General features: G+C 38.1%; 1 protein-coding gene across 2 annotated transcripts; it reads left to right on the top strand.

The window, feature by feature from the left end:
- Window positions 1-10,577: 10,577 nt before the first annotated feature.
- Window positions 10,578-24,429, top strand: RNPC3 (RNA binding region (RNP1, RRM) containing 3). Of its 2 annotated transcripts, none has more exons than XM_071564847.1 (15): window positions 10,578-10,861; window positions 11,647-11,694; window positions 12,757-12,875; window positions 13,501-13,581; window positions 14,303-14,414; window positions 14,871-14,939; window positions 15,580-15,728; window positions 16,584-16,709; window positions 17,519-17,655; window positions 18,459-18,620; window positions 18,782-18,876; window positions 18,957-19,015; window positions 19,522-19,654; window positions 20,521-20,593; window positions 24,202-24,429. In XM_071564847.1, the coding sequence occupies exons 1-14, from the start codon at window positions 10,592-10,594 to the stop codon at window positions 20,578-20,580; spliced, it is 1,620 nt and encodes a 539-aa protein (XP_071420948.1). In that variant the 5' UTR covers window positions 10,578-10,591; the 3' UTR covers window positions 20,581-20,593; window positions 24,202-24,429. The 2 variants fall into 2 exon arrangements, with proteins under 2 accessions (XP_071420948.1, XP_071420947.1); XM_071564846.1 differs by having other exon boundaries at window positions 23,276-24,429.
- The last annotated feature ends 2,112 nt before the right edge of the window (window positions 24,430-26,541 follow it).

Genomic DNA, 26,541 nt, shown 5'->3' with positions numbered 1-26,541 from the left:
CTTTCTCTCTTAAAACTTTATCGCTCAGTTTTAACTGCAAAGCTTTGAGCTTTGTGAATATGGATGAGTCATCTATATACATGAGTCTTGTATATGTCCTTGTTAAAGATTATGTCATGGATACAGATGGATAATGAACCTTAATGAGTAAGTGAAGTCAACCAAATAGTGCAGGATTCTAAAGTGAGTAGAACTGAGACCTGCTGTTAATTGAGAAAGTCACTGGGAAATCTCAAAACTGGACCACCCTTCTTTGGTCTTCTTTTCCTACTTCCTGTGCATTCCCCCGCTTTGGACTTCCATCCTTTGTGCTGTTTACCACCACTGGCAGCAACTGGCGTGAGCAGGAGTCTGAGATCCCAGTGGGCCAACAGATCATTTTCCAGGACAGGACACTCAGTGACACTGTTATGGGACATTGACCATGGTTTGGCACAGCTCAGGTGACACAATGCATGGCCTTCATCAGAAATCCTTCATATTCCATCACTCAATGTCTGTGCCAGTTTACCCAGTTTGCAATAGGCTATAGTGAAATGGGAATATATTCTGTTTCTTTTATGCAAACTAACCATTTTAAATGGTAGAATGGTTTTAAATAAGGGTCAATTAGATTCATTGAAACTATTAAAACACTGCTAAACAGATCTGCTGTTTTAGCAGCTAAAAGTTTCTCAGAAGAAAATTCATTTCATTTACCATCAGCTGTTGGTTCAAATGATGTAAAGACATCAAGGTAAAGATTAAAGCAGAAAATTTACTGTTTTAGAGAGGAAGTATACACTAAATTTTGAACCAAAGACAAGTTAATACACACATGTACATTCCCATTAGGCATATAATATTAATACGTAATTAATTTTAAAGAAACAAAAAAACATACTGCACAGTGGTAGACTTACTAAAATAAAATTTCCTTAGGAAAAAGATGTAAAAAATTATCATTATACACTTTGTTCGTTTTAGGACTTCCCCAAAGCTTTATTCAATATATTTGTACTATCTTGATCTGTGGATTAGACTGGACACCTACTGCAAGTATCTAATATTGAAAGCCTTGAGTTTAAGCTTCTTTTACATGATACTATTCACCTCCCTCAGAGCAATACCTGCAGATTGTAACTGTCCATGACAGGTTCTAGAGAAATAGTGAGAGAGGAAGTATTGCTTCAGTATATTTAAAACGCATGCAACTTTCCCCAAATCAACTAAAATTAATGGAAGGAACTTTTCATACTTCAACAGCCAGTGAATGAGGCTGAGGAACTCCAGTGTCACCATCCATGAATGGGGCTCTGCCTCTGTGCCATTCCAGTGGTGGGACCATGACGTGATTTCAGACAGGGTATCACAACCTGTCCAGGTAAGCAAGCCAGAGAAGAGGGGGACTGATAAGAAAGTAGAGAAACAAGGGCAAGATATGAACAAAATTTATAGGTCAGAAGTGTTTTTCTATGTAAATAAGATAAATTAGTGATAGCACCGGACTTAGCTGCCTGTCCACACATAGTGGACATAGCATTTGCTCACACTTAGTGAGTGTGCCTGTCACAAACTCACTGGACCTGTTATAAGTGTACTTGTCTTGCACTTCTAAGGCACTGATTTCCTGCTGTCTTGTACCTTGTGCAGATACTTGTGTCAGTGCCAACTGGCTTAAAATGTATTGGATTTGATGGATGAGCTCTGTTTGCAGTAGCTCTTTCCAGATTGCTGAGACATCTTTGATCTTTGTTGCTATGTATCTGGTCAGCAAAACAGAAGCATCAGCAAGACCAACTTTCTTAGCAGACTTTTTAGCTGATACTACATTTTGGAAAATAGTATCTTTTATGTCTGGTTTCACTCAGAGAACTGCTTCCTGATGCCTTCCTTGGTTCTTAGATGTGACGTTACTTTAGGTAAGCCCACAAACCCAATATCCTGTCAATTGTGGATGCCTGCAGCATAAAGGAAGGGAAAACCAACTCTTTTCCCACTTGAACTAGAAAATATTGTTTAACTGGATTTTGATGCAAAAGCAGCAAAGTTCAGCGGCAATTCAGTCCTATGTTTAAAGCAAGATGAAGATCTATGATAGACTTCTGGTGACTTGTTAGCTATAGCATGATTTTGCTGAAAAACAGGAACAGAGACTGTTTTCTGAATGTTTTAAAAATAAATTATAAAAGTACAGACTGTACGAGACACTGTACAGAAGAATGGCCTAGCACAATTTAATCATGGAAAGCATAGCTGTCCAAGGTAATTAAGACAATCCCAGGAGATCTGCAGCACAGTCAGTTGGTGAATGGTCAGGACATTGCAGTGCCGTGGCAGAAGGTTGGTCGTGTCCCTACTCTTGTACTCACTTTCCTACTAAATAGGAACCAGGAGGCTGAAGGGGTCATTAGAAAGCTGGAAATCAAATTATGTCTGTTCTGCTGTTTTCTTGCAATAGAACACCAACATGAGACATAATGCTTTCTAGACTCACGCTTTTCTCTGCTTTACAGTAATATCAGCTCTCACTTTAGAAAATAATAGGGAACTACACCATTTTTACTTCATTATTAGCCTTCTGTGAATTACTTTTATTTCTCTCATCATTGAATGAATTTGCAGTGTGTACTCTGTAAGTAACAAAAGAGTACTTTTCTATATCAAACTATTTCAAAGATCTTGATTTGCATTTATTATTATTTAAATATAATGTTATGGGTATACAATTACTAAGAAAAACTTCTGTAACTCATTTTTACATCTACTTAATAAGCCAAACGTACATGTTATATTGTGCTTAATATAATCATGTGTTCAATGGTAACATCTACAGCTAGCAAGTCCATTCCTGATGTTCATTAGAACTATAGTGTTAAGTGCCAGTGACAGATTCATTTTGCTGTATAATACACCAGGGAATTACTGTAGATCAGTGATAATCACTGGAAATTACTCTTCTTTAGAGGTGAGGATGCAGAGTCTTTCGATGCAGAAAGACTGTGTCTTATGCCGTGTTAATAAACAAGATAAACAATATACTCCTCAAGGAAAGAATTCATTTTCTAAATTTGAAGCCACTGCTTGAATTTGAAAGATACATTTTGTTCTGAGCCTTACAGTGTGTGTAGTGTAGAGACCTTTTTCTGTTTTTTTCAACAAGAACTCTGCTATAATGCTAGAATAAAACAAGACAAATAAATGGCTTTATAATGGGAAGGCATGTCTACAGAGATTTCTGATATAAAGTAAAATATAGTTGTCAGAGACTTTTTCCCCACTGGATACTTTTCTGAAATTCAACATTTATGGATGTGGAGCCCCTGTTTTCACTGAGATTTTTTTTGTTTTTACTTATATTGTGTATGCATTGCTCTCAGATATATATATTTTTAAAACTAAGGGTACTGTAAGTTGCAAAAATACAGCTGGAAAACAAAAAACACATAAGAATATGTGTTAAAATCTATGTGGTTCTGAAATATTAATCTCTTAAAGCCCATTGGGATAGCTAAAAGCAATGAAACAGCTCCCTTTGCATCATGGACTATATTTTTAGTTCTACTGCAGATAAGGAGACTACTATAAAAAAAAAAGTTAGATATGCAAGAGAAATGTTGAACTATTGTTTATTGTAGTCAAATATAAGATGGACAAATTCGTAAGTGGGTCTTATCTACAGTTTTGGACAGAATCCAAGCAACTTGATCAGTGTTTTATTATTTACTACTTGCTATTTACCAAAGAACACTTGGATAGATGTTGAAGTTTACCTCAGCTTTTTACATTTGTACTGTAGGGTAAGTTCCCTTTTCGGGAGATATTGCAGCTTCACAGATGTCTCCCAGATGGTCCTCTGATGCAGTCCTACAGAAAAGTCAGGTCAGCAACTTCAGAAATAAAATTCAACTCACAGGAAATACTTATAGTTGATTCAGCATGCAGCTTTATTAGTGTTCAAGGAAAAACAAGAGAAAAAGTTTGCATATTTACAATAGAAAACTTTTGGTAAAAATATCAGAGAAACCTTTAGAAGAAAAGTTTAATACACTTAGAATAATGAACTTTTGGTAAAAATATTAGTGAATCTTTTGGGTTACTATTCCTGAGGCCTACTCAATATAAACAAAATTGGACACAATATGTATTCTTTCAGATACCCTAAGTGCCTGCCCATGGTTATCCAATTATATCTCTAAAAGCCATTCAAGACATCTGGGTTTCTGACACACAGTGACCTGTTATTTCTATCAATAGCCAAAGAACCACCTTTCTTCCTGAGCGGAAACAAAGGCTTACAACATGAGTAGAGCATGTGATTTGTCTGCTTAACTCTGATAGAAAACTGAAGTAACTACCAAGGGGCAAATAATAACATTAGCATGGAATAAATTTTATCTCAGAACAGCTCTATCTGCCTTTTAACATGTAGACATCTCACTTAGGCACTCTGTAAACACTATATTCAAAATGAAAATAAAAATTAATGTTCATGGTTATCTGTTTGAGGCGTTATTCACAAACTTTATGATCTCGAAAGCCAATGTAGGGAAAAAGCTCCTAACTTAGAAGTGGTCTGCGTTACCCTCAGGCAGTTTATACATCTCTTCTAGGCCAGGGGAGCTTGTTTTGCAGCAGAAGCACCTCAGGCACACGTTAAGGCCAGTGAAGCAGTGCTGCTGGGGTTGGGCTGTCCCTCGGCCAGCGCAGCAGGCACGCGTTGAGGCCAGTGAAGCAACGCTGCTGGGGTTGGGCTGTCCCTCGGCCAGCGCAGCACACACACCCCTGGGGCAGGGCAGTCCTGCAGGGTGGCAGCACAGGGGACACAGCAGAGCATGTGGCCCGTGAGGGAACTGCTCCTGACACACCACCCTGAGCCTGAGCTGACAGTGGAGCTATAACCCCTTCTTGCCAACCTGCCCAAACTATCCAAATTGCATATGTAATACCTGCTACAACTACAGGATCCCATGAAACTGGATGGAGTGGCCTTGGCCTAAGGTAGCCTGGCCTGAAAAGTATCAACCTTATGGGGAAAAAGGTTTACGAAGATGTTGATCTTTCATCTCTGCCAGATCAGTCTGGGAGCATACAGGTGATGGCAATGTCAAGCTTCACTGCACAGATTTCATTGAACTTGCACTACCGCAAAATTGTTTCAATGTATAAGCCACTTTGTTAGCCCCACAGCTTTTCTATCTAGTGTGCAAAAAGAAAAAGAATGTTTGTCTCAAGAGGAGAATTAGTATTTAAATATCATAATATAAAAATAAAAATTATTTGCTTTATAAAAGCTGGGAGGGGGAGGGAAAGCTAGTGAGACTTTTGAGAGTGTGCACTTAAAAGCCTTCCAAAGCAGTCACGCTCTTACTCAGTAGAACCAGAACAATAACACGCTAGATAAAAACTCTAATTAGGGTACAACAAGGAGAAGATCCTAGGGGGAAATACAGCCATTTATTGTTGTTTCTTAATGAAGCAGAGCTGCAAAATAAATTTTATAGATACTCTGAACTGGAAGAATTTAACCCCTAGTAAATATCTTTGTTTTGCCAGTTGGTTTAAAATAGTGTCCTCTCTTTCTCTTATGTTCCTCCTTTTAAATATGACTTGACTCCAATCTCTAAGTTGACTTTGTCACCAATATATAAAGTAGATGTACACATTTAATATTAAGGATTGTTTGAGCTCTTCTATTTATCAGTGACAATGGGTGAAATCTACTGTATTCCCAAATGAAATTTGCCATGGTTTTCTGTGATTTACACAGAGCCTTAGTGTTAAGTGATCTGCTGTAGTTCAAGTAAATGAATCTCCAGAAGACTTTTTAAAGTTATCCAAAAAAATTCTTTTTGCAGCAGAGAAGTTTCTTCCCACCAATGAAATTCTTCCAGAGTAGAAGTGGATATACTTATTAACATAAAAAATAAAGTTGAGACACAAAGAAAGTTTAAAAAGAAAATCACTGAAACAAAATAGGAGTCTGTTACAAGCTAAGGCTATTCAGAGTTTTGAAAATATATCGATTTATTTAAATGGAAATTCTAGTAATGAAGCCTCTTGAATCAATTTTAATCCTTACACTTGTAAACCAATAGTTTTAAGACCAGAGTAAGTCCAAGTAGATATCCTTACTGCTGATATCCTTACCAATACTCAATAAATACTTCATTCAATACCTGGATATCAGTGGGACTATTACTGAAACAATAATCTAAATTGCCTGGTCATGGGGTAGAAGAAAACTGAGTTGCTTTTGGCCTTTGCTGTAGGTCTCTTGGAACCCAAGAGTGGCCTCTGGTTAAGCCAAAGAAAGCTTTATGTTTCTCGGTCCTGCTGCCTCACTGGAACGTGTTCCTGCATGCACCCTGCAGCTGTGGGCTGGGTCCCTAACACTGTCATTCCAGTGGCACAGCATTTTCAACATGTTTGAATGACAAATTTTTTACTTAAGGTGTTTTAAACTTCATGTTATTATTATCTATAGAAGTATCTACTTTTTTTGGGAAGGTAGTTTTAGGTGTCTTTGAAGGTGAGAGTAAACTTACAGCTGTAAGTAAAATGAGTAATATCCCATGTATTTAGCATAACTACTTCAACTTGGTGTTTTTTATAAGCCTACCTCAAAGTAAACTAGTAAAGACACGTGCCAGAAAGAGTTAGCACATCTATGTGACAGGACCTCAGTTTCAGTATAATTGTTTGAGTTCGCGAAAAGGAAGCTCACTTTTAAAATGAATGTCGAATTATACCTCAACTTAGAGCCTACTGTGGGTATAACAATGGCATTGCAGTGCCACGTAGACATTTCCTAATTAGACTTCAGTGGGACTGGCAGATGCCATTTCAGCAAGGGCAACACAGTCTTTATGTACTACTTACCTCTCAGGGTGTGTAATTTCCTTGCTTACATATTGAAAATCGGATCCAGATCTCTGACTGGCAGAAGTGTACTACAGGCATGTCTAGAAGTGGGAAAGGCTGATATTAAGCTAGTTCCAAACCTCTTTTCTGCTGGAACTGACTGGCACTGACCTAGCCTGCAAGCTGTTCTGAATTGTATAACCTGTTTTCATTCCTCTGTTTTTGACATATGGGGATCACCTGAACAGAGTGGTGCCTTTAGCACTTCTATACAGGTGACTAGTTGAGTATATTTGCTTTGTCTGGTGAAATCAATTTAACCTTACTGTGTTAACATTTCTGATAAGAAGATGGAAGAACTGCTGTAAAAATTAAAAAGTCATTGTAGGAGTTCATAGAAATGGCAAATGGTGAAAAACAATTCACTCATATGAAAGAATGTTGTTCTTTTGCAGTCACTTTGAGAAGACCATCAGTAAAATGGTGTCATCTGTGAAAGCCTAACAGAGCTCTTGGCTAAGAGGCCCGACAGTGCAGATCAAACCACTGCACTTACAGTAAAAATGGTAAATGACTTACGGAAACAGAGCACACAAATAAGGCCTGTGGAAATAGGTAAGATCACCTAATTTTTTAGCAATAGTTGCTAAATAGAATTGTCTCCCTTAATTCTTGATGCTGTTATGGCAAAGAAAAATAAAATCCAAACCTGAAACTGGAAACACCATTCTAATTGATTATGTAGGACAGATAAACAGAATGAAGTATAACTATAAACCTAGATCAAATATGTCAAATCTCTTCTCAGTATAGTTTCCCCTTTTGGCAAAAGTCTTGCTTAAAGCAGTCCTACAGAGAACATACATGCAGTTTCAAAAATCGTGTGAAATTCTCAGTGAAATTGTCAGAAAGAACTGTTGCTAAGATGCCTGATATATATGGATTTGTACAAAAAGCACCTAGTATATATATATATATGTGGTTACAGCTACAATGCATGTAAGAAAGAGAAAGAAAATACCACCTTTCATATATAAAAATTCTGCAGAGTTCTATAAAATGAAAGAATAACTGTTAACAGTGCAGTATCATTTGCAATTAAGAGTCACAGCATCATCTAGTGGTCATATATGCAAAGGAGAATTCTTAGTGAATTACCTATTGTTTTGGTATTATATTCAGACAGAAAAATGAAAAGTATAAAGAAAATGGCTGCTTAGGCTTCAGGAAACCATGCAGGCCAAGCTTGGGAAAGCAGTTTTCTGACTTAATGCTTTCTTTAAATATCAACTTCCTCTTTTTACAGAATAACATTTGCCACAGCAATCATTTTGCAATCTCTCTGAGGTTATATGCATGCTCACGTAGTTTTGGTGGGTTGACCTTGGCTGGGTGCCAGGTGCCTACCAAAGCCGCTCTATGAGTTTCTTCCTCAGCAGGACAGGGGACAGAAAATATAACAAAACACTTGAGAGTGAAGGTAAGGTCAGGGAAAGATAACTCACCAGTTGTCTCAGGCAAAACAGATTCAAGTTTAGGAAATTATTTTAATTTATTACCATTCAAGTCAGAGTATGATAATGAGAAATAAAACTGTATCTTAAAAAACATATTTGCCCCACTGCTCCCTTCTTCTCAGGCTTAACTTTACTCCTGATTCTTTCTACCTCCTCCCCTTCAGAGGCACATGGGGATGGGGAATGGAAGTTGCTGTCAGTTCATCACACACTGTCTCTGCTGCTCCTTCTTGCTTATGGGGAGGACTTCTCACACCCTTCCGCTGCTGCAGTGTGGGGTCCCTTCCATGGGAGACAGTCTTCCATGAAGTTCTCTCTTTCCCACCAGCTGCAGTTATTCACAAACTGGTCCAGCATGGCACCCATTCCACAGGGTGCACTCCTTCGGGAACAAACTCTCCAGGGTTGGTGCCCCATGGGGTCACAAGTCCTGGCAGCAAACCTGCTCCAGCCTGGGCTCCTCTCTCCACAGTTCTACAGGTCCTGCCAGGACTCTGGTCAAGCCCGGGCTCTCCATGGAGTCATAGCATCCTTCCAGCATCCACCTGCTCCAGCATGGGGTCCTCCATGGGAATCTCTGCTCTGGAACCTGGAGCACCTCCTATCCCTCCTTCTTCACTAACCTTGGTGTCTGCAGAGCTGTTTCTCTCACATATTCTCACTCCTCTCTCTATCTGCAATTGCTCTATTGCACCAACTTTGCCCCCTTCTTAACTATCTTACCCCAGAGCATTTCCACTGCTGCCGATGGCCTAGGCCTTGGCCAGGGGCAGATCCATCCTGGGGCTGGCTGGCATGGGCTCCTCTGGAAGGGCAAACTTACAGCAGTTTCTCACAGAAACCACCCCTGTAATGCCCATGCTGCCAAAGCCTTGCCACACAAACTGTGTACAATAGCACCTAACAAAATGCAGCTTGTACATGCCTGAAGGTTCTCTATGGACATGATTCCAGCAGTAATGGGCATTATCTTGTCAGTTACTGTGGTTCTTCTGCAACCTTATTTCTAAGGCTACTTTGTTACACCAATCCTAATCCTCCCATCTGCTACAACTGCATGTTGACCAGCATATCCCAGAAAGTCTTTTGGACTTTATACAACCACAAGTCACACACAGAACTGGTTAGGGTGGTCAGTGTTACTTTTAAAATTTTAACAGCCTCAGAAAAAATAGTACTGCTGCTGTTATCAAGAAAAAAAGTCTACTGCCCTATGTGCACACTGTGTCAATTATTCCACCTGTTTCCAGGTCCATAGATATTTCCTAGCTTATGCCAGTAACGGCAACAAAAATGCATTAATGGATCCTGTAAGAAATTGCTACTAAATTTCTGCTTCTCTCCTAAATCCCTTTTAAAGATTGCTTTTTACCTAACTCCTTCCCGAACTCATTTGGATGAACTTGGATTGTCACCTGAAGTACTGAATGAGACCACTATGACCACTCACAATGGCCAGATCTCTCCCCAGATTGTCGATGTTCAGTCACGAAATAAGCACAGCCTAAGCCCCTCCAGGTGTGTTGCACATACAGTGCCAGCTCCGACATGACTCTTCAGGGAACAGAAGGGGCCTTGAGCACTTTATGGACTGAATGCTTTGTTTTTTTCCTATTGGAAGCTGCAAGAAACAGCCATTCCCTGTTCAGCAGGTGCACTGGACAGCCCACCAAACATGTTCTCTGAGGTGGCTGCAGAGCACCCCAGCGTGAGGGCTCCAGGCTCTGCACCGCGGCATAGGTGGGACCCACAGCGGGGCAGTGGTTACAGTCAGGTGATGCTTTTGCCAGCCAGCAAGCAGCTAATTAGATGTGGTAAGACATGAGAGTCCATCAGTCAAGGTTGGGGATTTCCTCCCGACCCCTTGGCCTCCAAAGCAGGCTCTGGAGCGGTGTGGCTCTGGCTGGTGCTGCGGGATGAGCCACGAGCTGTCACTGCGGCCCTCCCTCCCCACACCACTTGCCCTGCCCGCCCACAGCCGGGCAGGGAATGACTTAGCGAGGCGTCAGCCTGTTCAGCCAAGTCTCTTCGGCAAAACGCCGAGGCGAGAGAAGTCCTGAGAGCAACACCTGGCAGTTGGTGTGAGGACACGCTCTGCGCTGTGACAGCGGGGCTGGGCCGAGCCTGCCCGGTGCTGCCCCGGGGCGGAGCGAGTCTCGCGAGACTCGAGGCGGCAGACCCGCCTCCCCTTTCGTGCGGTTTGCGCCTGCGCGCGGCGACCCCGCGCTGCGATGGCGGCGCCGGTGCCGGTGTCGGTGTGTGCTGGGCCGAGCGCTGGGCCGGGGGCTGTCCCGCCGCACCTCAGCACTGTCCCGCCGCACCCGGGGGCTGCCCCGCCGCACCCCGGGGCTCCCCCGCCGCACCCCGGCGTGTCGCGGCGGCGCGGGCGGACGCTGCTGGTGCGGCACTTGCCTGCCGAGCTGACGGCGGCGGAGAAGGAGGATCTGCTGCAGCACTTCGGGGCGGTGTCTGTGCGCGTCCTGTCGGACCACGGGCGGCTGGTGAGGGCCGGGCCGGGGCAGGGCAGGGCCGGGGCAGGGGCCTATCTGTTTGGTGACAAGTGCTGCTTGGAAAGAGCCTTGTGTCCCTGCGGAACTGCGGATGAACAATGTCTGCATCTTCAGTCAGGGTCAGGGTAACGCTTTCTTTATAGGATATCAAAAATACTGACTTTGTTACAATGATTTTGGGTACCAAAACACATAGCAGCAAGGTGAAATAATAAAGTTTGTTAAAACAAATGTAACTTCTGAGATGAACTGTCTGCTCTGGGAGGACAGGATTTGATTTGGACAGTTCTTTTAAACCTTAAAAGCTGAGAATAAGTTAGAAACCATTCAGGAGGTCAGAGCACAACAGTGTTTGCAACTTTTGTAGCACAAACAGTATTACTTTTAGGAGTTGTTTTGATGAAAATGGACTGCTGTGAGGTGCTGAAATAAATTTCCTGTTTGAAAAAAAAAAGTTAGACCTCTTGACCATATGTACTTCTTGCAGTTTAGGGTGGCTTTTGCTCACTAGAAAAACTGCTGTTCCTCTATTCCTCAAACTGCCAAGTTCCCTGTCTTAATTTTTGACTGCAGGAGGTACATGTCCTAAATTCCTAACAAAAACGTTTTCTTAGTCCTTCATGTTTGCTCCACATGGGAGTTGAATGACTGTCATCTGGAAGCTTTCAAATATGTAAACTTGAACTTACAAATTTCTTGTGGGAGTATATTTTACATGCAGTCTCAACTTTCTGGTACAGTTTTTAATACAGTAATTTTTTTTGCTTGTTTTCTAGAAACATACTGCTTTTGCCACCTTTCCCAGTGAAAATGCAGCTGCAAAGGTTTGTATTGAGTTTGTTATTGAAAACACTTTTCTAGGTTGCCAGTTGTGCAATGTTTTATTGGTCGTGTAGTACTCGGTGCTAGTTAAAAAAGCAGCACAATGTAGTACTAGAGTTCTGTTTCAGGATTTCCTTGCAGAACTTGATGAAATCAACACTTGAAAATGGCTTGTGGAAGTCATCTGACCCATGTCACATAGAGCATGGCAAACTTACAGGAGCTGAGACTGATCAGGGCCTTGTCAAGGATTTGTGTGCATTTTTATGCAAACTAAGCCAAACATTGAATTGTTTCCTGGATATTTGCTGTAAAACTCAGCCCCAGTGATGTACACAATTCAAGACTGCCTTGAATGTCCAACTTTGATAAGAAAACTACCACATTAATGGGGGACAGATGCCAGAAAAGTAATACTAATAATACTTTTTAAATACCAGTCTGGTAGAAATCCTGTCTTTAGAATTTCCCCCTGGTGTTTGGTTTTATGGTTGTTTGGGTTTTTTGGTTTTTATTTTTTGTTTGTGTTGCTTCTATTTTTTTAGGCCACACTTTAAAGGACTCAAAAGTTACCAAGACTAGGTGAGGTGAATTAGGTTGCTTGTGTTCAGCAGCCTCCAGGGTTCTGGACTTTCAGAATGCTGGATCTCCCTGGTGTCACTGCTGAGAATCTTGATTTTAAAATTCCCAGCTGTTACAGACATAGTTCATGAGCAAGAGGCTGGTTACTTGAAATCATTGAGATTTACTAGGCTGTGTAATGAGTATCATTGTTGACCGTGGTCTTGCTGCTGTGTTCAGATGACCTAACCCTGGTGGTTTTTGCTCTGCAACCTTGTGTCTTTCCTTCTTGCCAGCAGGAAGAGTCTGCTAAAAGCAGGGCTATGAAGGCAGAAGCCGTGCACGACTGCCTGTGTCCATAGTAGCACAGACTTAGCTTGAAGCATGTGGGACTGTATCCTATCGCAGATTTACCAATCAAAGAAAAAGCAGTTACACTTTAAAATAATTCTCATGGTTTTCCTCTTCTCTTTCTTTCTTTTCTCCACTGTAATTACTTGAAGGCTTTATCAAGACTGCATCAGCTGAAACTTTTAGGCCACACCTTAGTTGTTGAATTTGCGAAAGAGCAAGAGAGTGTACAGGTACTTAGCCAGCCTTCTGCCTCAGAGAAGTGCAAAAGGTATGTGCATAATGCATAATAATTGTTACATGTTTGGTCAAGGAAAGGAAAGTCTGTATTCATGATACTTTGGTAGTACTTTTAACTCAGGATAAATTGTAACCACATAGAAATGTTAACAAGCACGTTCAGATCTACAGGTAAGTGACTGCATTCCTCCCGTTAGAACTGTGTCATTACCCTTGGAATATGTAGCTAAGTGATAAAAGCTACGTGATAGTGTTTAATTAAAAGACCTGTAGTAGAGGTTTCAAGTTACTTATTCCATTCTGAATATGAACAAATGAATAATTTAATATCTTTGAATTTGTACAGTCTCTGAACAGAGTGCAACGTGAAATAATTTTAGTTCTTTTTCTGGGAGTAGATCTAAGTCAGGAGTGTATTAATATAGGGAGACTTACTTAAAGCTGCATGAGTATTTATTTCAGAAGACTGTGGCTACTGTAATTGTCCACATGCATTAATTATAGAGAATTGATAATAGCTGTAGTAATACCATTGATAAAGATGCTAAAATTACCTATGCTAATCTGTTTCTTAATAATGCATGATGCCTATTTTATATATTGCATTAGGCATTTAAATTTTGCCCTGTTTTAATCAAGATTAAACTAATTTTCAGTTCAGAAGAACCAGTGAAAGAGGAAGAGAAGATCGAACCAAGCCGTGTTAAAATAGAGAATGGAATTGCACCCAGCCATGGGTTAGTGTTGGGGTTTTTATTTGTCTTAATTATTTTATTCTGTTACAGGTTATTTTGAAATGTGTTACATAATATTGAGAGTTTTGTTTCCTATGCTACTGTTCTGCAGCCACAGCTGTAGGAATTGTCATAAAGGTGAAATTTCAATTCCTCAAGTTTAGAATCCTTACTGGAGTAGTGAGTGGTGCTTTGAGCCATGAGGTTGTGGATTGCACAGCAGCCTCCTAGCTCTATGCATTGTTTTCTCAGGACAAGTTTGAGGGCTGGGTAGGTTGTCCCAGTGTTAACAGCAGATTTTGTTTTTTCACATGCTGCTGCTGCTTCTTTTTTTTCCCCTCATTTGCATTTTTGTATATATGAAGAATAAATTTTTGGAGGCTATTAAATTCAGCACTTTAAATATTGAGTTCATGATGTTTTTAGAGCCTGCTATGCTGTGCTTTTGGTTTTGGACACATTGACTGTTTCTGTGTTCTTTAGGCTTTGTGTGTAGGTTGATGCTTTGATTTTGCCCAAGCCCAGTAAGTCTGTCATGCACTGGGGACTGCTCCCTGGTGTTAAGGACAATGGAAGGGGCCCAAAGCAGTTCTCAGGGAAATAATAATATTTAAGTGTTGCTTCAGATGTAATGAAGAGTTAAACCTCCAGTAACCACTAATCATGACCAATAATCATGTGGCAGCGGTGTTAAGGTGTCTTGTTTTTAATCTTCTCTCCTCAGCCTCACCTTTCCCATCAATTCCTGCCTCAAATATTTGTATCCACCACCTTCAAGTGCAATTCTAGCAAATATAGCAAATGCCTTGGCAAGCGTGCCCAAATTTTATGTCCAGGTAAGTAAAAAAAAAAGTATAAAAATAAAATCTCATTTTTCCTCTTTCAATTATCAACAGAAATAATTATTCCTTTCATAGTAATTAAGTTAATTTTTCTGTGATAGTGTTAATCAGTGTTAATTTTTTACTAAGTTGTGATAATAAGGTTTCATTGGCCAGAAGTAGCTTACTTAATTGATGCTGAAAACTTAACTGGATATGTCCTTCCTGATTAAATGTGACTTGAGTACTTGGAATTTCATTCTGAGCAGATGCTTTACCTTTTTGATCAACCGTTTTAGAGTATTGCTTTTATTTGCCATTAGTGTTGGATCTCAAGTGCTGTCTTTCACATTGCTCGTTAACATTAAAGCTCTGCTGATTTACACCTGCCAGAAGTTACTGCCTAAGATATCTAGCAAGGGACTGTTACCACTTATTTATTTAAAGAAACCTTAATTGGAATCATTTCAGGTACTTCATCTAATGAATAAAATGAATCTTCCTCCACCTTTTGGACCAATTACTGCTCGTCCTCCCATGGTAACTTTTTAAAAATATGTAGAACTAATTCACAATTTAAAATGTCAGCAACATGGTGGGAGATCTAAGTTCTGTAAGCTGGAGAACTCTCCAGAGGATAGCAAATACTGCTGCATTTCACTGGATGCAATTTGCATGTTGGTCTTGTAAAGAAATCTTTTTGGCTGTACTTAGAACACAGGAATATAAAATATACATGTATGACAGTAGCACTGGAATGTTTCAAACTGTTGGTTGGCTGTAGAAACTGAGATAGCTTTGGAGCTTAGGCCTTCACCTATATATTTTGACCATGTTCTTCTCAGGAAAGTCCTTAAAACTGAGTGCACAGTGAAAACCCAGGATGCTGGTTGCTATATTTCTTATCACCTCAACTTAAAAGAATTAAAACATTCACTGTTACCTTCAGAAAGCAGAAAATTTTATTTTTTTGGCTTGCGGAAAGTTTTTCATTAGTAATGTAATTATTAAAATAGCATCTAGATCCCTTTAAGCATATTTTGAGAAAATACTTCTTGTCATCTTATAATTTATTGCTTTGACTATTTTTATTAAGTAAACGAAAAAGATACACGCTTTTTTTCTTGTTTCTTTTCTTGAAAAGTTTAGATACTTTTTTAAACTTTTCCCCCATAATTAGTATGAAGAGTATTTACCAGTGCCTGTGCCACCTCCCCCAATCCCCCCACTGCCTCCTGAAGAGCCTCCTTTGCCTGAGGAGGAAGAGGAACAACTGTCTAGTGGGGAGGAATCGGAATATGAAAGTGATAATGATGAGGAAAAGGAGAGGTACGTGTTTTACAGCCATTTGCAAACTGTTGGGTTCACTTAATGTGCTGGCTTTATTTTTCTAGCTTCTAGTTCAGCAAATAGTGGAATCTCTCTTAACATTTGCAGTGTATAGATACAAGATCTAGTACATAGTATACAGAAATCTTTCCAGATGTTTAGAGAGACTTCAGAGTAACTTAATAACAGGACAGTGCTGTTTTAAATGCAGTAAGAAAAGGAAAATAGGCTATTGGTGTGCAAACTATAATTTGTTCTCATGTCACAACCCCCCTAACTAAACAGTGCAGATGTAAGGAAGCAGTAATTAGTTTGTTTTCTGAATTCTTCATTGTTCCATATCTTTACTGATTAAAGTACTCAGCCTGCATCATATAATAATTGGAGCTTGTGTACTAAGGATTCTCTTGCAATTTTTGGACTGATAGATCAAAAGGGTATTTTTTTTACTTTAATACTAAATTGAAAACCATTTTTTTAATTTGCTATTTAAACTGAAAAATAAATCAGAAAGTCTCTATGCTTTATTCATAAAAATACATGCATTTGGAAAAAGGCACTTCTGTTGAGTGGAAATTGTGTTACAAAGTCAGGTTCAGCTTGGGGTGTCACAGCTTTCCTTACACCTTCCGTGTCCTAATTAGGAGCGTGCTTGGGGAGGGAGGGACATCATTGACCTTGTTACAATTATAGATGATTAATGTAGTTTCAGTTTTAAGGTAACTAGTTTTATAATCATATTCTGAAAAGTTCTAGTTCAAGGGCTTTAAGGAAAGGGGAGCAGCTTTTAAAATGAGTGTTTTCAAATAAACTGTAAACCACTTTGTTTTGTTTTTTTGTTTTTATTTAAAATAGAATGACCAAGTTGATGGAATTAGCAACACTTCAGCCTAAAAGACCAATAAACACAAAGAGACGTAGTGTTAGAAAAAAGCAAAGAATTAAAGACTTACTGAATGTTCCTGTGTGTACTCCCCACAGGTTTGTATTTTTTATGTGTTTTTTTCACTTGTTCAAGAAGATTACTGAAATCCCCTTTCACTGAATTATCTTCTCTGTGTCATGTTTGCTTTAGTGCTGCTCTTTTGAAACAAGCATTCTTCACTGATAGGTGAATTTGGTAGTGATGGTCTTCCCTTACCCTCATGCTTGGTTTTATTACTCGAAAAGTAAAAATTTTCCTGTAATTTAAGCTAAAATCTTCTCAACAACTTTAATCTGAAAAGATAATTAATTTGTATCACAGCTATGATGGAAGAAATCTGGGTTTATTGTTTAGAATACTTCTTCAAATAAAATTATATACTGGAAGAATAGAAACTGACTTGGTTTAAAATAACTCTGGGGTTTGGAACTGCAGTTCTATGGCACAGTAGCCACAGTGTAGTGTTTCTATGGAGTGATAAGTGATTGTGAATGCATTTTTCCTAATAGCCACCTGCTTCCTCCAAGTCATTTGCTGTATTTTTTTAAAATTTGGTATATTTTATACGCTGGGTGAGAGCAGCAGCAAGGCCAGTTATTTTTCTTATTCAAGTTATGATAACTTTTTTATAAATGCCTCTCTGTGTTGTAATGTGGTATGTGATTCTTGAGTTTGCCCCCACTGCCAGCCACACCTACTGCAGTGTTCCAATCAGCTTGAACTGTGTTGGGTGAGATTTATGGAATGGAGAACGCATGTATTTGTGATGAACAACAGCATAAAATATCTCTGAAAGAAATCTTGTATGTGACTATGCATTCATCAGTGTCCGAATCTTTAATTAACATATTGTTGTTTTAAACAGTAATTTGCATCCTACACTGTCACCTTCAGATGTCTTTGAGCAGCCGCAGCATGTAGGTCATAAAAAAATAGAATTTCATATTAGTACTGACATCCCAGCTGTTCTTCAGATAAACTCAGCAAAAGAAGAAAAAAATGGTAAGAGTTTGTTCTTCAAATGTATTTAATACTAAAATCATCTGGTTTCAGTGTGTAGAAGGATGATGAATTTAGGCCAGCAGATTATTTGCTGCTTTTGTGCTGGAGCTTTCAACACCAAGTTCCATCATGTTTGCATTTGCTGTTTTTCTCATGTTACAAACTTTAAAGGATCCAGAGGATTTTAAAGGTCTCTTTCTCTCCTATGTGCTCTGTAGGTTAAGGGTGAATTGCACTGTCTTTTAAATGTTAAGAAGTTTTTATCAAATATTACAAATTCAGTCTCAGTATTTTACAGTGTAATTGGATGTATCAGGCTAATTTCAGGTTTTCATTTTCCAGCTCTTAGGGAGCAGCATCCAGGTGATTGCCAAGTCCTCTGTGAGGCACTGATTGATTATCTGCTATAAAAGTGCTGAGCAATCATAGCAATGAGTTGTGGTGATTTTTTATAGGGTTATGGTCAGTCTGGATTTCTTGATCCTTACAGTGATATCCACTTTTTGTAAATGAAAATTAGATAAACCATTGAAATGGAAGCAGGCTTGAAGGGCAAGGCTAGTTTTATGCTAACCAGCACATGCCATTGCTTTTATTTGTAGTGTGTTTGGTTTTGTAGGACTGTATAGAGCAGGTGGTTTTGTAAAACCAGGGATTAAGACCATTTTTTATAGAATGTGTTCAAATTGTTTTACAAAGTCTGCTATATTAAAATAATACTGGAAGGTGTACTTCTTTTGCTTGCTGTTGATCCTCTTGTGCATAAACGTACAAACCACTTAAATAATGTGTTGAAATTTCAGATCTTTCTGCAGCCAGGGAAGAAATCAATAATACAGGCTTTGGGAGGATTTTCCCAGCTCCTAGCTCAAATGATAAAATGGAAACTGAAGAGGAGGAGGATGAAATACCATCAGAATTTATTTCTAGAAAGGATCTAGAAAAAAATAGACTTTCTAGAGAAGGTATGAGAATATATGGTCTAGTAATAAGTTTTTGTTGCAACAAATAGTTTAAATAAGTATTTCCTTTCTTAACTGGTCATATGTTAAATTATTTTATACTGAGCAAATATACAAAGTAAGTAAATGACCTAAAACATTCTCTATTTTTTGTTTTCTTTAAGAAATGGAAAAATTTTCTGTTTTCAAAAACTATGAGCCAGGTGATCCAAATTGCAGGATTTATGTGAAGAATTTAGCTAAACAAGTCCAGGAAAAGGTAATTAAACAAGCAAGTTTAATATTTACCTGAAAGGGCTTTTTCTTAGCTTTTCATTTACACCTACACTTCAATTTCAGGATCTCAAGTTCATTTTTGGAAGATACGTTGACTTCCAGTCAGAAGTGGAACGAAATATGTGAGTTCATTTGGTACTAGGTTAAATTTAAGTTTCTTATGTTACCTTCTACAATAGTGGTGAAAATTATTATTTTAAAACTTGGCATTTTATGTTTCTGTATAAAGAAAAAAATGTGCTTCATCTGAAAATCTTCATTTATCACAAGTACAGAAACAGAATTACGTTATGAACAGTGACTGAAGACCCTACTATATTGCCCTTATATTTTAGTTCCAAACTTTGCTGTTCATTGTGCAGATGATTGTGTGTATCTCATCATTTTGCATATGTCTTGTTTAGTAGTACTGCACATCAATTTGCCATCCTGCAGTCTGATGTTACTTTTTAGTAAATGGTTCCACCAGACAAAATTGTCTCCAAGGACATCATTTCTGCTTGTAGGCTTGTAGGCTCCTGTTTCTGCTGTTTCTCCAACTTGAAGCATGAGAATTAAATTTTTACTGTGAAATAGGAAAGTTTTGTTGTGAATGTGAGTAATTCCCAGTTCCCCATTTTGCCCCTAGGTTTGATATACGTTTGATGAAAGAAGGCCGTATGAAGGGACAGGCTTTCATTGGACTTCCTAATGAAAAAGCAGCTGCTAAAGCATTAAAAGAAGCAAATGGATATGTCTTATTTGAAAAACCCATGGTGGTTGTATCTTTTTTTCAAGCATTTATGTTATATTCTTTGTAATCTGTCTGTTGATCTCTTGCTTTGCTGTCAGAGTGTTCTACAAAAGATGAAATAGCTTAAGAGAACCAGTCAGCATAACACAGTGTACTGTTCTTAGTTTTATGGTAGCTGAAAAAAATAGAGGCACCTCTTCTAAAACAGTAAAAGTGATTTATATAAAACAGTAAAATTCTGGTCTTACCTCTGATCCTGCAAAGATAATGCAAAAATAATTTAGCTTCTATAACCACTGTATTTAAATTAAATACAAGCCTTTTGACTTGCTTAGACCTGTGTTTACAGAATTAAGAGAATAAGAAATGTTCCTGTTTGGGTCAGTGGTCTCTATGCTGGTTCTCCAACTGGAACTTTCACTTTTTATTTGTATGGCACTGGTTTTTCTCCGGAAATACTTTCTTATTTTTCACTTAAATGTTTTGTAGTTTTATTTTGTTTTCTGTCTACTCACATTTATCCCAACCTTTTACCTTTTTTTCTTCTCAAATTCTAAGACATCAGAGTTTCAGAATTAACATGCTGGGATGGAAGATTGTAAATACCAAGCATTTGTCCTGATGTAGTTACTCTGTTTGCATCTAACCTATTCCTACTTAGTTCTCCTTATTTACTTTGTATTGCAAACTCTTGGGCAGTCTTTCTTAATACCATTTATATTGTGTAACAGTGAGGTCCTAGTCTGTCACTAATAGACATTGTTGTTACAATACTTGGTAGTGTAGTAGAATTGATTCACAGGTAAAACTGTAATTTGCAGAAATAATCTTTTTTTTCCTTCTTGATTGGCTTCTGCTTATCACAGACACTTGTAGTCCTTAACAGAAACTCAGCAATTTGCTCGTTCAGCTAGACCAAAGCAGGATGCCAACGAAGGGAAAAGGAAAAAGTAGAACACTGCACAAGGTATGGACTCTGTGCCTGAAAATAAAAATAAAGAGGGTGGGGTTCTTTGGTTAATGTGTGTGTTCATTTGTTTTTATTTAATATGTCTTGAATGGCTTCTCTAGGAATACTGGGAAGTGTTCCATACAATTTTATTTTCTTATATGTTCACCTATGTCAGAAAAACAGAGTGCAAGGTACCTAGTTGGTGTAAGTGTGAAACATTGCTTCTTCCTCTGTGTAGGAACTCAGAGACTGACATTTCCCTAATTCTCATATCACAGAGTAGTTTTCTGTTTCTCTCATCCTTAACCTCAGAAGCTAAGGAGAATAATTCTGTGGAATAGGACCACTTACCTTTCAGTAATCTTCCAGGATTTTGGTATTGAAAAGAGTTGCCTCTTTGCTCTTTCTCTTCCATCCCTGCCATTGGAAAGTGATCCTGAAGAACTGGTTCCAGCAATAAACTACTGCTAGCTGTAAAGGACCTTTGGCTTTGCTAACTTTGGAAGATGAGATCTTAGTGCTGTTGCAGCATCCTTTAAACTTGGCTGAATTATAGTGAAGGATATTGTCAGAAAGTGTTGCTTAATGTTGCATTGATCAAGGCTTCCTTTGTGGAATGCATAGGTCCTGATTTTTGGCACTATTGTCTAAACAGGATGGGAACGTAAATTCTAGCAGAAAGTAATTGTTATTTAACTTTATTTCTCATGATGTAGCTTTATGTCACTACTGCTTACTCTACTCCCTTTACATGAGAGTAAAAGGCAAAATCAGGTCTGATTTAGCTGTGAGGGGTTTTGTGGCCTGAAAATGTCTGTGTTAGTGAAGTAACTGGTGCAAGAGTAAGAAGCACGTAGTTTTCAGTCTTTACCCTCTGAGAGATCAGCCAGCTCAAATTAAACAGCATTGAACTTAGTCACTGGTTAGTTGGGGATCAAACTGGTTATGCCACCACTTAAGACAAAATGAACTCAAATCTTTGACTGCTTATGAACCATTCTACTTAATCCATGATGTATTTTTTAATTTGGAGGTTTCATCCTCATTACTCTGAAGGAAACTTGAAGTATGAAATAAAGGATGTGAACAATTGGGTTTGATTTTTACAGATTGGTTGGAGACCCTACAGTCTGGTTATTGTGCGGGCGGTATTTCTAGTTAGAGCAGTTACTTTAATTGCAGATTCCTTGTTGTATCCATTGTCTTAAGGATTTTTAATCAGATTATATTCGACCTTGTTTCTCTCATATCTGATATGCTGCTTGGTCCTCTCATATCTGAGATGCTTCTTGGTCTTAGACATTCCTGTTTTGTGTTATTGTGGTTTGCAAAATCTGTATTGTGTTAAATTAAAGATGACTTTACAGGCATTCTTCTGTATTGCTCAGTGAAAAGAGAAAAATGAGCCTTGGCTAAAGTATCCTATTAGGAGCAAGTGCTTATGAGACTTTCAGTCTTGTTTCTTAGTTCTTCCTTGCTAGAAAAGACCCTTGTATTTATATTATTTTATCTAGTGTCTAATAAGATTATTAAATTTCTTTATATTCAAAAAATAAACTCTAAGCACTTTAGCTATTGGAAAGGCTGATAGATGAAGCCTTAGCACTTTTATTCTTTTTAGAAATTCCATGTCTTTTCAACTAATTTTGTACATTAATTCTGAATTTTACTAAACATGCTAAATATTTGAATTACATAAAGAAAATAACAAGGTGCTTATTTGGTTATTAGTTATGTTGATGGTCATCTCAGAAGCCTTTTTTAGAGTGAGCAAAAACATAGTTATGTAAGACTTACTTGTGCACCTGCAACTTGTACCTGAATTGTCATCTTACAGATGTCATTGGTTTAATGTGCCATGGGCAGAACTTCTCCCTTAGCTTGGCTGTTTACATGTAGCAATCATAGAATGTTCCATAGAGTAATACAGATTTCTAAGGATCTGTGAGGTTTAATTAAAAATACTTATTTTATTTCCCAACTAATGATGAAATTGAACCCTACTGCTGCATGACTGTGCTTTCCTTTTCCTTCTGGAATATTCTGGTGGGTGATTTAACATGCAAAATTTCATGATAGAAATCTGAGTCTCAGTCTGATTTTTTGTTTGGTGTTTTTTTCCGTTTGGTTGATTAGGGTTTATTTGTTTATTTATTTCTCTACAAAAGTTTACGTAATACATATGGTTTATAAAAATACTACGTAACTTCTTGCTGGCTGAAATGTCTTTCTTTATTGACTGATGAAAGTTCAGTTAGTATTTGGGATGACTATTTTTCCTATAGCTAAAATACAACTTTTTGGGAGAAAGTTTATGTAGAAGAAACTCATGTTGGGAGTTCTCCAGCTTCTTCATAGGGAAGAAGTGACTTAAAAGCCAGCATTAAATGGTAACATGATTGGGTTTTGGTACCTGATGGGGAATAAAAGTGAGTCTGTACAATGCCAAAGACTTGAAGAGAATTAATGAAACAAAAAAATCTGATATTGTCGTAGTAGTTCAAGTTATCAAAAATGCATTTACTTTTGAATATGGAGTTTAGTTGGTGGACCCATCAACCCTCATTAAATCAAGTAAAATGTTAGAACTGTATTTTATCAAAGAGGCACATTTTGCTTTTAGGTAGCATAAAGTTATGTGTATGAAATAACTGAGAATCAAGTAAAATTAAACCACATTCTGCTGTTCTTCTTTAGAAACATTCCTGCGTAAATACTGCAGTAATACTGTCATGCAGAGTGTATCCTTTCTTGTTGTATCCTTTTTTGTGCAATGTTTCCTGTAGCACTCAACTACATCTAAGTTTTTGTATAGAGTAGATGTGGGGAGGAGCTTACATGTTTTAAGCTTGAGCTGAGCAGGTAATTTTGAAAATAAAAGGGTAATTTTTCAGGGGGAAAAAAGAAATCAATGAGTTTTCTGTGTTGTGTGAATAGACACAATGAAAGTTCCTAGTCTTAAAAGGTGTTCTTCACCTTTTCCCTCAAAGGTCATGTCCCTTATAATTTATGCTCCCATTCCTTAGTGGAACAGTTCTAGCTCTTGCAAGCTGATCTATGTGGAGCTGTGCTGAGCTCACACTGAGGATGCTACTTTGTTTTTCTTTAAATAAATATTATTATATTAATATGTTGGCTAAAATATGTTGCAGAGCAATTCTTAATATTGAGGGGTTTACAGGTATTCTAGATCATTTGATGGTTACTGTTTTCCTGGTATATGAGAAACAATCTGTAGTTGATTCACTTTGTATGTTCCTTACTTTGTCTTTTTTGAGTAAAGAAAAAAATTAACAGTATCCTGCAATGAAGTATTTGAAGTTGAACTAATACTCAACTATTAATCACTGCTACGTTTTTGTTGGCTTTTTTTTTAGATTGTTCTCTGCACTGAGGTAGTGTTGTTGCCAGTGACTTATTTTTCCTGTGTGTTTCATGCTACATTTCTATTTAACTTTCTGTAATATAAAATTAATATGCCTGCATCTATTAAGTCATTTTTTTTTCAGACATGAAGTACTTTTTAAAATACTAAGCATCTTTCAGTTTAGTTGTCAAAAAAAAGTATAACATTGCTATTTTCTGGTTGTTCTTACTTTTAACATGCCTTTGTGATGTTCCAGGTCCCTTTTGTGTTCCATCTCTTTCAAGTATTACCAAGCTGGGGGAAGAAGCAGTAAAATCATCAGGACTCTTGAACTGTGCGTAGTAGCATTTCTAAAGTATTTAAGGCAGACTATAAATTTTCTCATCTTAAAGATTCCACATATCTTTAAACTGTCACAAGACTTACAAGATAAATGTGTACTAGTTTGCTTGTGAAATCTAATAAATTATTTCCTTTCTCTTCATTTTGCCTTTTTCTCTTCATTTTGGCTTTTATTGTGGGGGTTTTGAGTGGGACAGATCCTTTTCTTGTCTTGAAACCAAGCAGGAGGACTGGCATGAATTTGTACTGTGAAATCAGGCACTGTTTTTCCTCAGCAATTAACTTTCGTGGTTCATCTGCATCTTGAAAAATGTCAATAGTGAGCTGAAGTCATTAAAACAAGAATAGCAGTTAAAACCATTAATCCTGTGTGGCTGTGGTCCTTGCCCTGTTGAACTGTGATTAATAACAATAAATGCTATGGAGGTCACATGGTAGCATTTCTTACACATTGGGCAGATCAGTGAAGCTCTCCAAAGCCGTGTGGGAAACATTGCAATCATACTTACTTGTCAAGAAAGTCCAGTCCAGTGGACTTAAAGAAAAAGTTACTCCATAAAATACTAAGTCATGGTTGATGGTCTCATAACTGGGTGGTGTAAAAAATTTGTCATTATTCCAGCTGCAGACCATTTAAATCACTAGTATTGATGACTGGACCAAAGTGTCTCTTTGCTGTTTTATCCATATGAACTGGCTTACCGTATTGCTTGAAAATGCTTTTACTGAAATTCTTTTTAGCTTATTTGCTGCATTCCCATGTGAACTGTGTAGTTGTTTGTTAGTTTATCTTGTTTTTGGAGCCATAGGCCAGAAAAAGTATACTGGGAGAAATTTTATGAGAATGGCTGGTTCATGATGATTAGGAAAGAGAGAAAAGTGGCTTAATTTTTTTGTCTGTGTGTTCTGTGGCGATTCCATTATAAATAAAGCTAAGCTGTGTTCTTGATGGGTAAAGTATAAATATAACATGCTGTCCACCATTTTACACTGATAATCTATCAAGGAAACTTTTGCAGTCTCATTGAGAGAACATTTTTTGAAAGTCAGGAGAATTCGTTCCTTTAAGTCAGCTGGGTTTTTATATACCCATTTCTGCTGATGGTTTGTATTTGGGGGTTGGTTGGTTGGCTTTTCTTTCCCCTGGAATATTTGTTCTATTTGACATTGTAAGTATTTTGGTTTCCTTAAGTAGCTTACCCTGCTACTGTTTCTATTGTAGGCCAAAAACTTGGGTCCTGCAGCTCCTGGTAGATCATTTTCTCTCACATACAGACCATTTACTCTAGTTGTGGTTTTGCCCATTGCCAGAGAAAAGACATTTTTCTGATAATGACAAACTCCTTTTGTTACTTTGTATGTTCAAACCCACTGTATCAACATTAAAGCAGAAAACACTAGTTACTCCACTGTAGCCTTCAAAGATGTGGAACCCTTGTTCTACTACATTTTTAGTCTATATCTGAATGGAGTTACTTTACAAAGATTTATGACTCTATAACACATGAAAAGGAATATAATACAGAAAATGGGAAATGTATGTCCAAAGCAGGTCAGTGAAGCTGGTGAAGAGTCTGGAACACAAGTTTTTTGAGAAGTGACTGAGGAAGCTGGAGGTGTTTATCCTGGAGAAAATGAGGCTCAGGGGAGACCTTATAGATTTCTACAACTACCTGAAAGGAGGGTTGTGAGGTGGGGGTTGGTCTCCTTTTCAGATAAAAACTGATGAGACAAGAGGAAATGGCCTCAAGTTGCACCAGGGAAGGTTTGGATTAGATACTAGGAAAAATTTGTTCCCTAAAATGATGGTCAGGCATTGAAACAGACTGCCCATACCTGGGAGTGTTCAAACATTGTGTGGATGTGGCACCTGGAGAAAAGGTTCAGTGGTGAGCTGGATAGTGCTGGGTTGATGTTTGGATTCGATGATCTTAAAGGGTTATTGCAACCTTAACGATTCTATGGTTCTATGATCGTCTGTCCTGGCACTCGTGTTGAGCTACAAGTATGGGACCAAGTTATTAAAATAGTACATAAAAGGTCAGCCAGTGAATTTTCAGAGTGCTGAAGTAGGGTAACAGCAAGGTGGTGCTGTGCTCAAGGACAAAAACACTTTTTAAAATGGTTGATAAGTGTGTCCACAGAGCTTTCCTTGCAAAATCTCAAGAACAAATATATTCCAGAATGTAATCTTGTATTGAATTGACATAATTGTGTGTAATATAAAACTTTCAGGCATGTTCTACTTTAGTGT

Source organism: Pithys albifrons, chromosome 10 (assembly GCF_047495875.1).
Source record: "Pithys albifrons albifrons isolate INPA30051 chromosome 10, PitAlb_v1, whole genome shotgun sequence".
Classification (NCBI taxonomy): Eukaryota; Metazoa; Chordata; class Aves; order Passeriformes; family Thamnophilidae; genus Pithys; species Pithys albifrons.
This window is presented reverse-complemented; position numbering and strand designations above follow the sequence as displayed.

Excerpts from the sequence above, each read along its gene's own strand:
- RNPC3 (XM_071564847.1), top strand. The coding sequence starts at position 10,592 with ATGGCGGCGCCGGTGCCGGTGTCGGTGTGTGCTGGGCCGAGCGCTGGG. Across the intron at positions 17,656-18,458 it reads AGCAAAAGAAGAAAAAAATG|ATCTTTCTGCAGCCAGGGAA; the intron begins GTAAGAGTTTGT and ends TTGAAATTTCAG. Across the intron at positions 19,655-20,520 it reads TTGAAAAACCCATGGTGGTT|CAATTTGCTCGTTCAGCTAG; the intron begins GTATCTTTTTTT and ends ACAGAAACTCAG.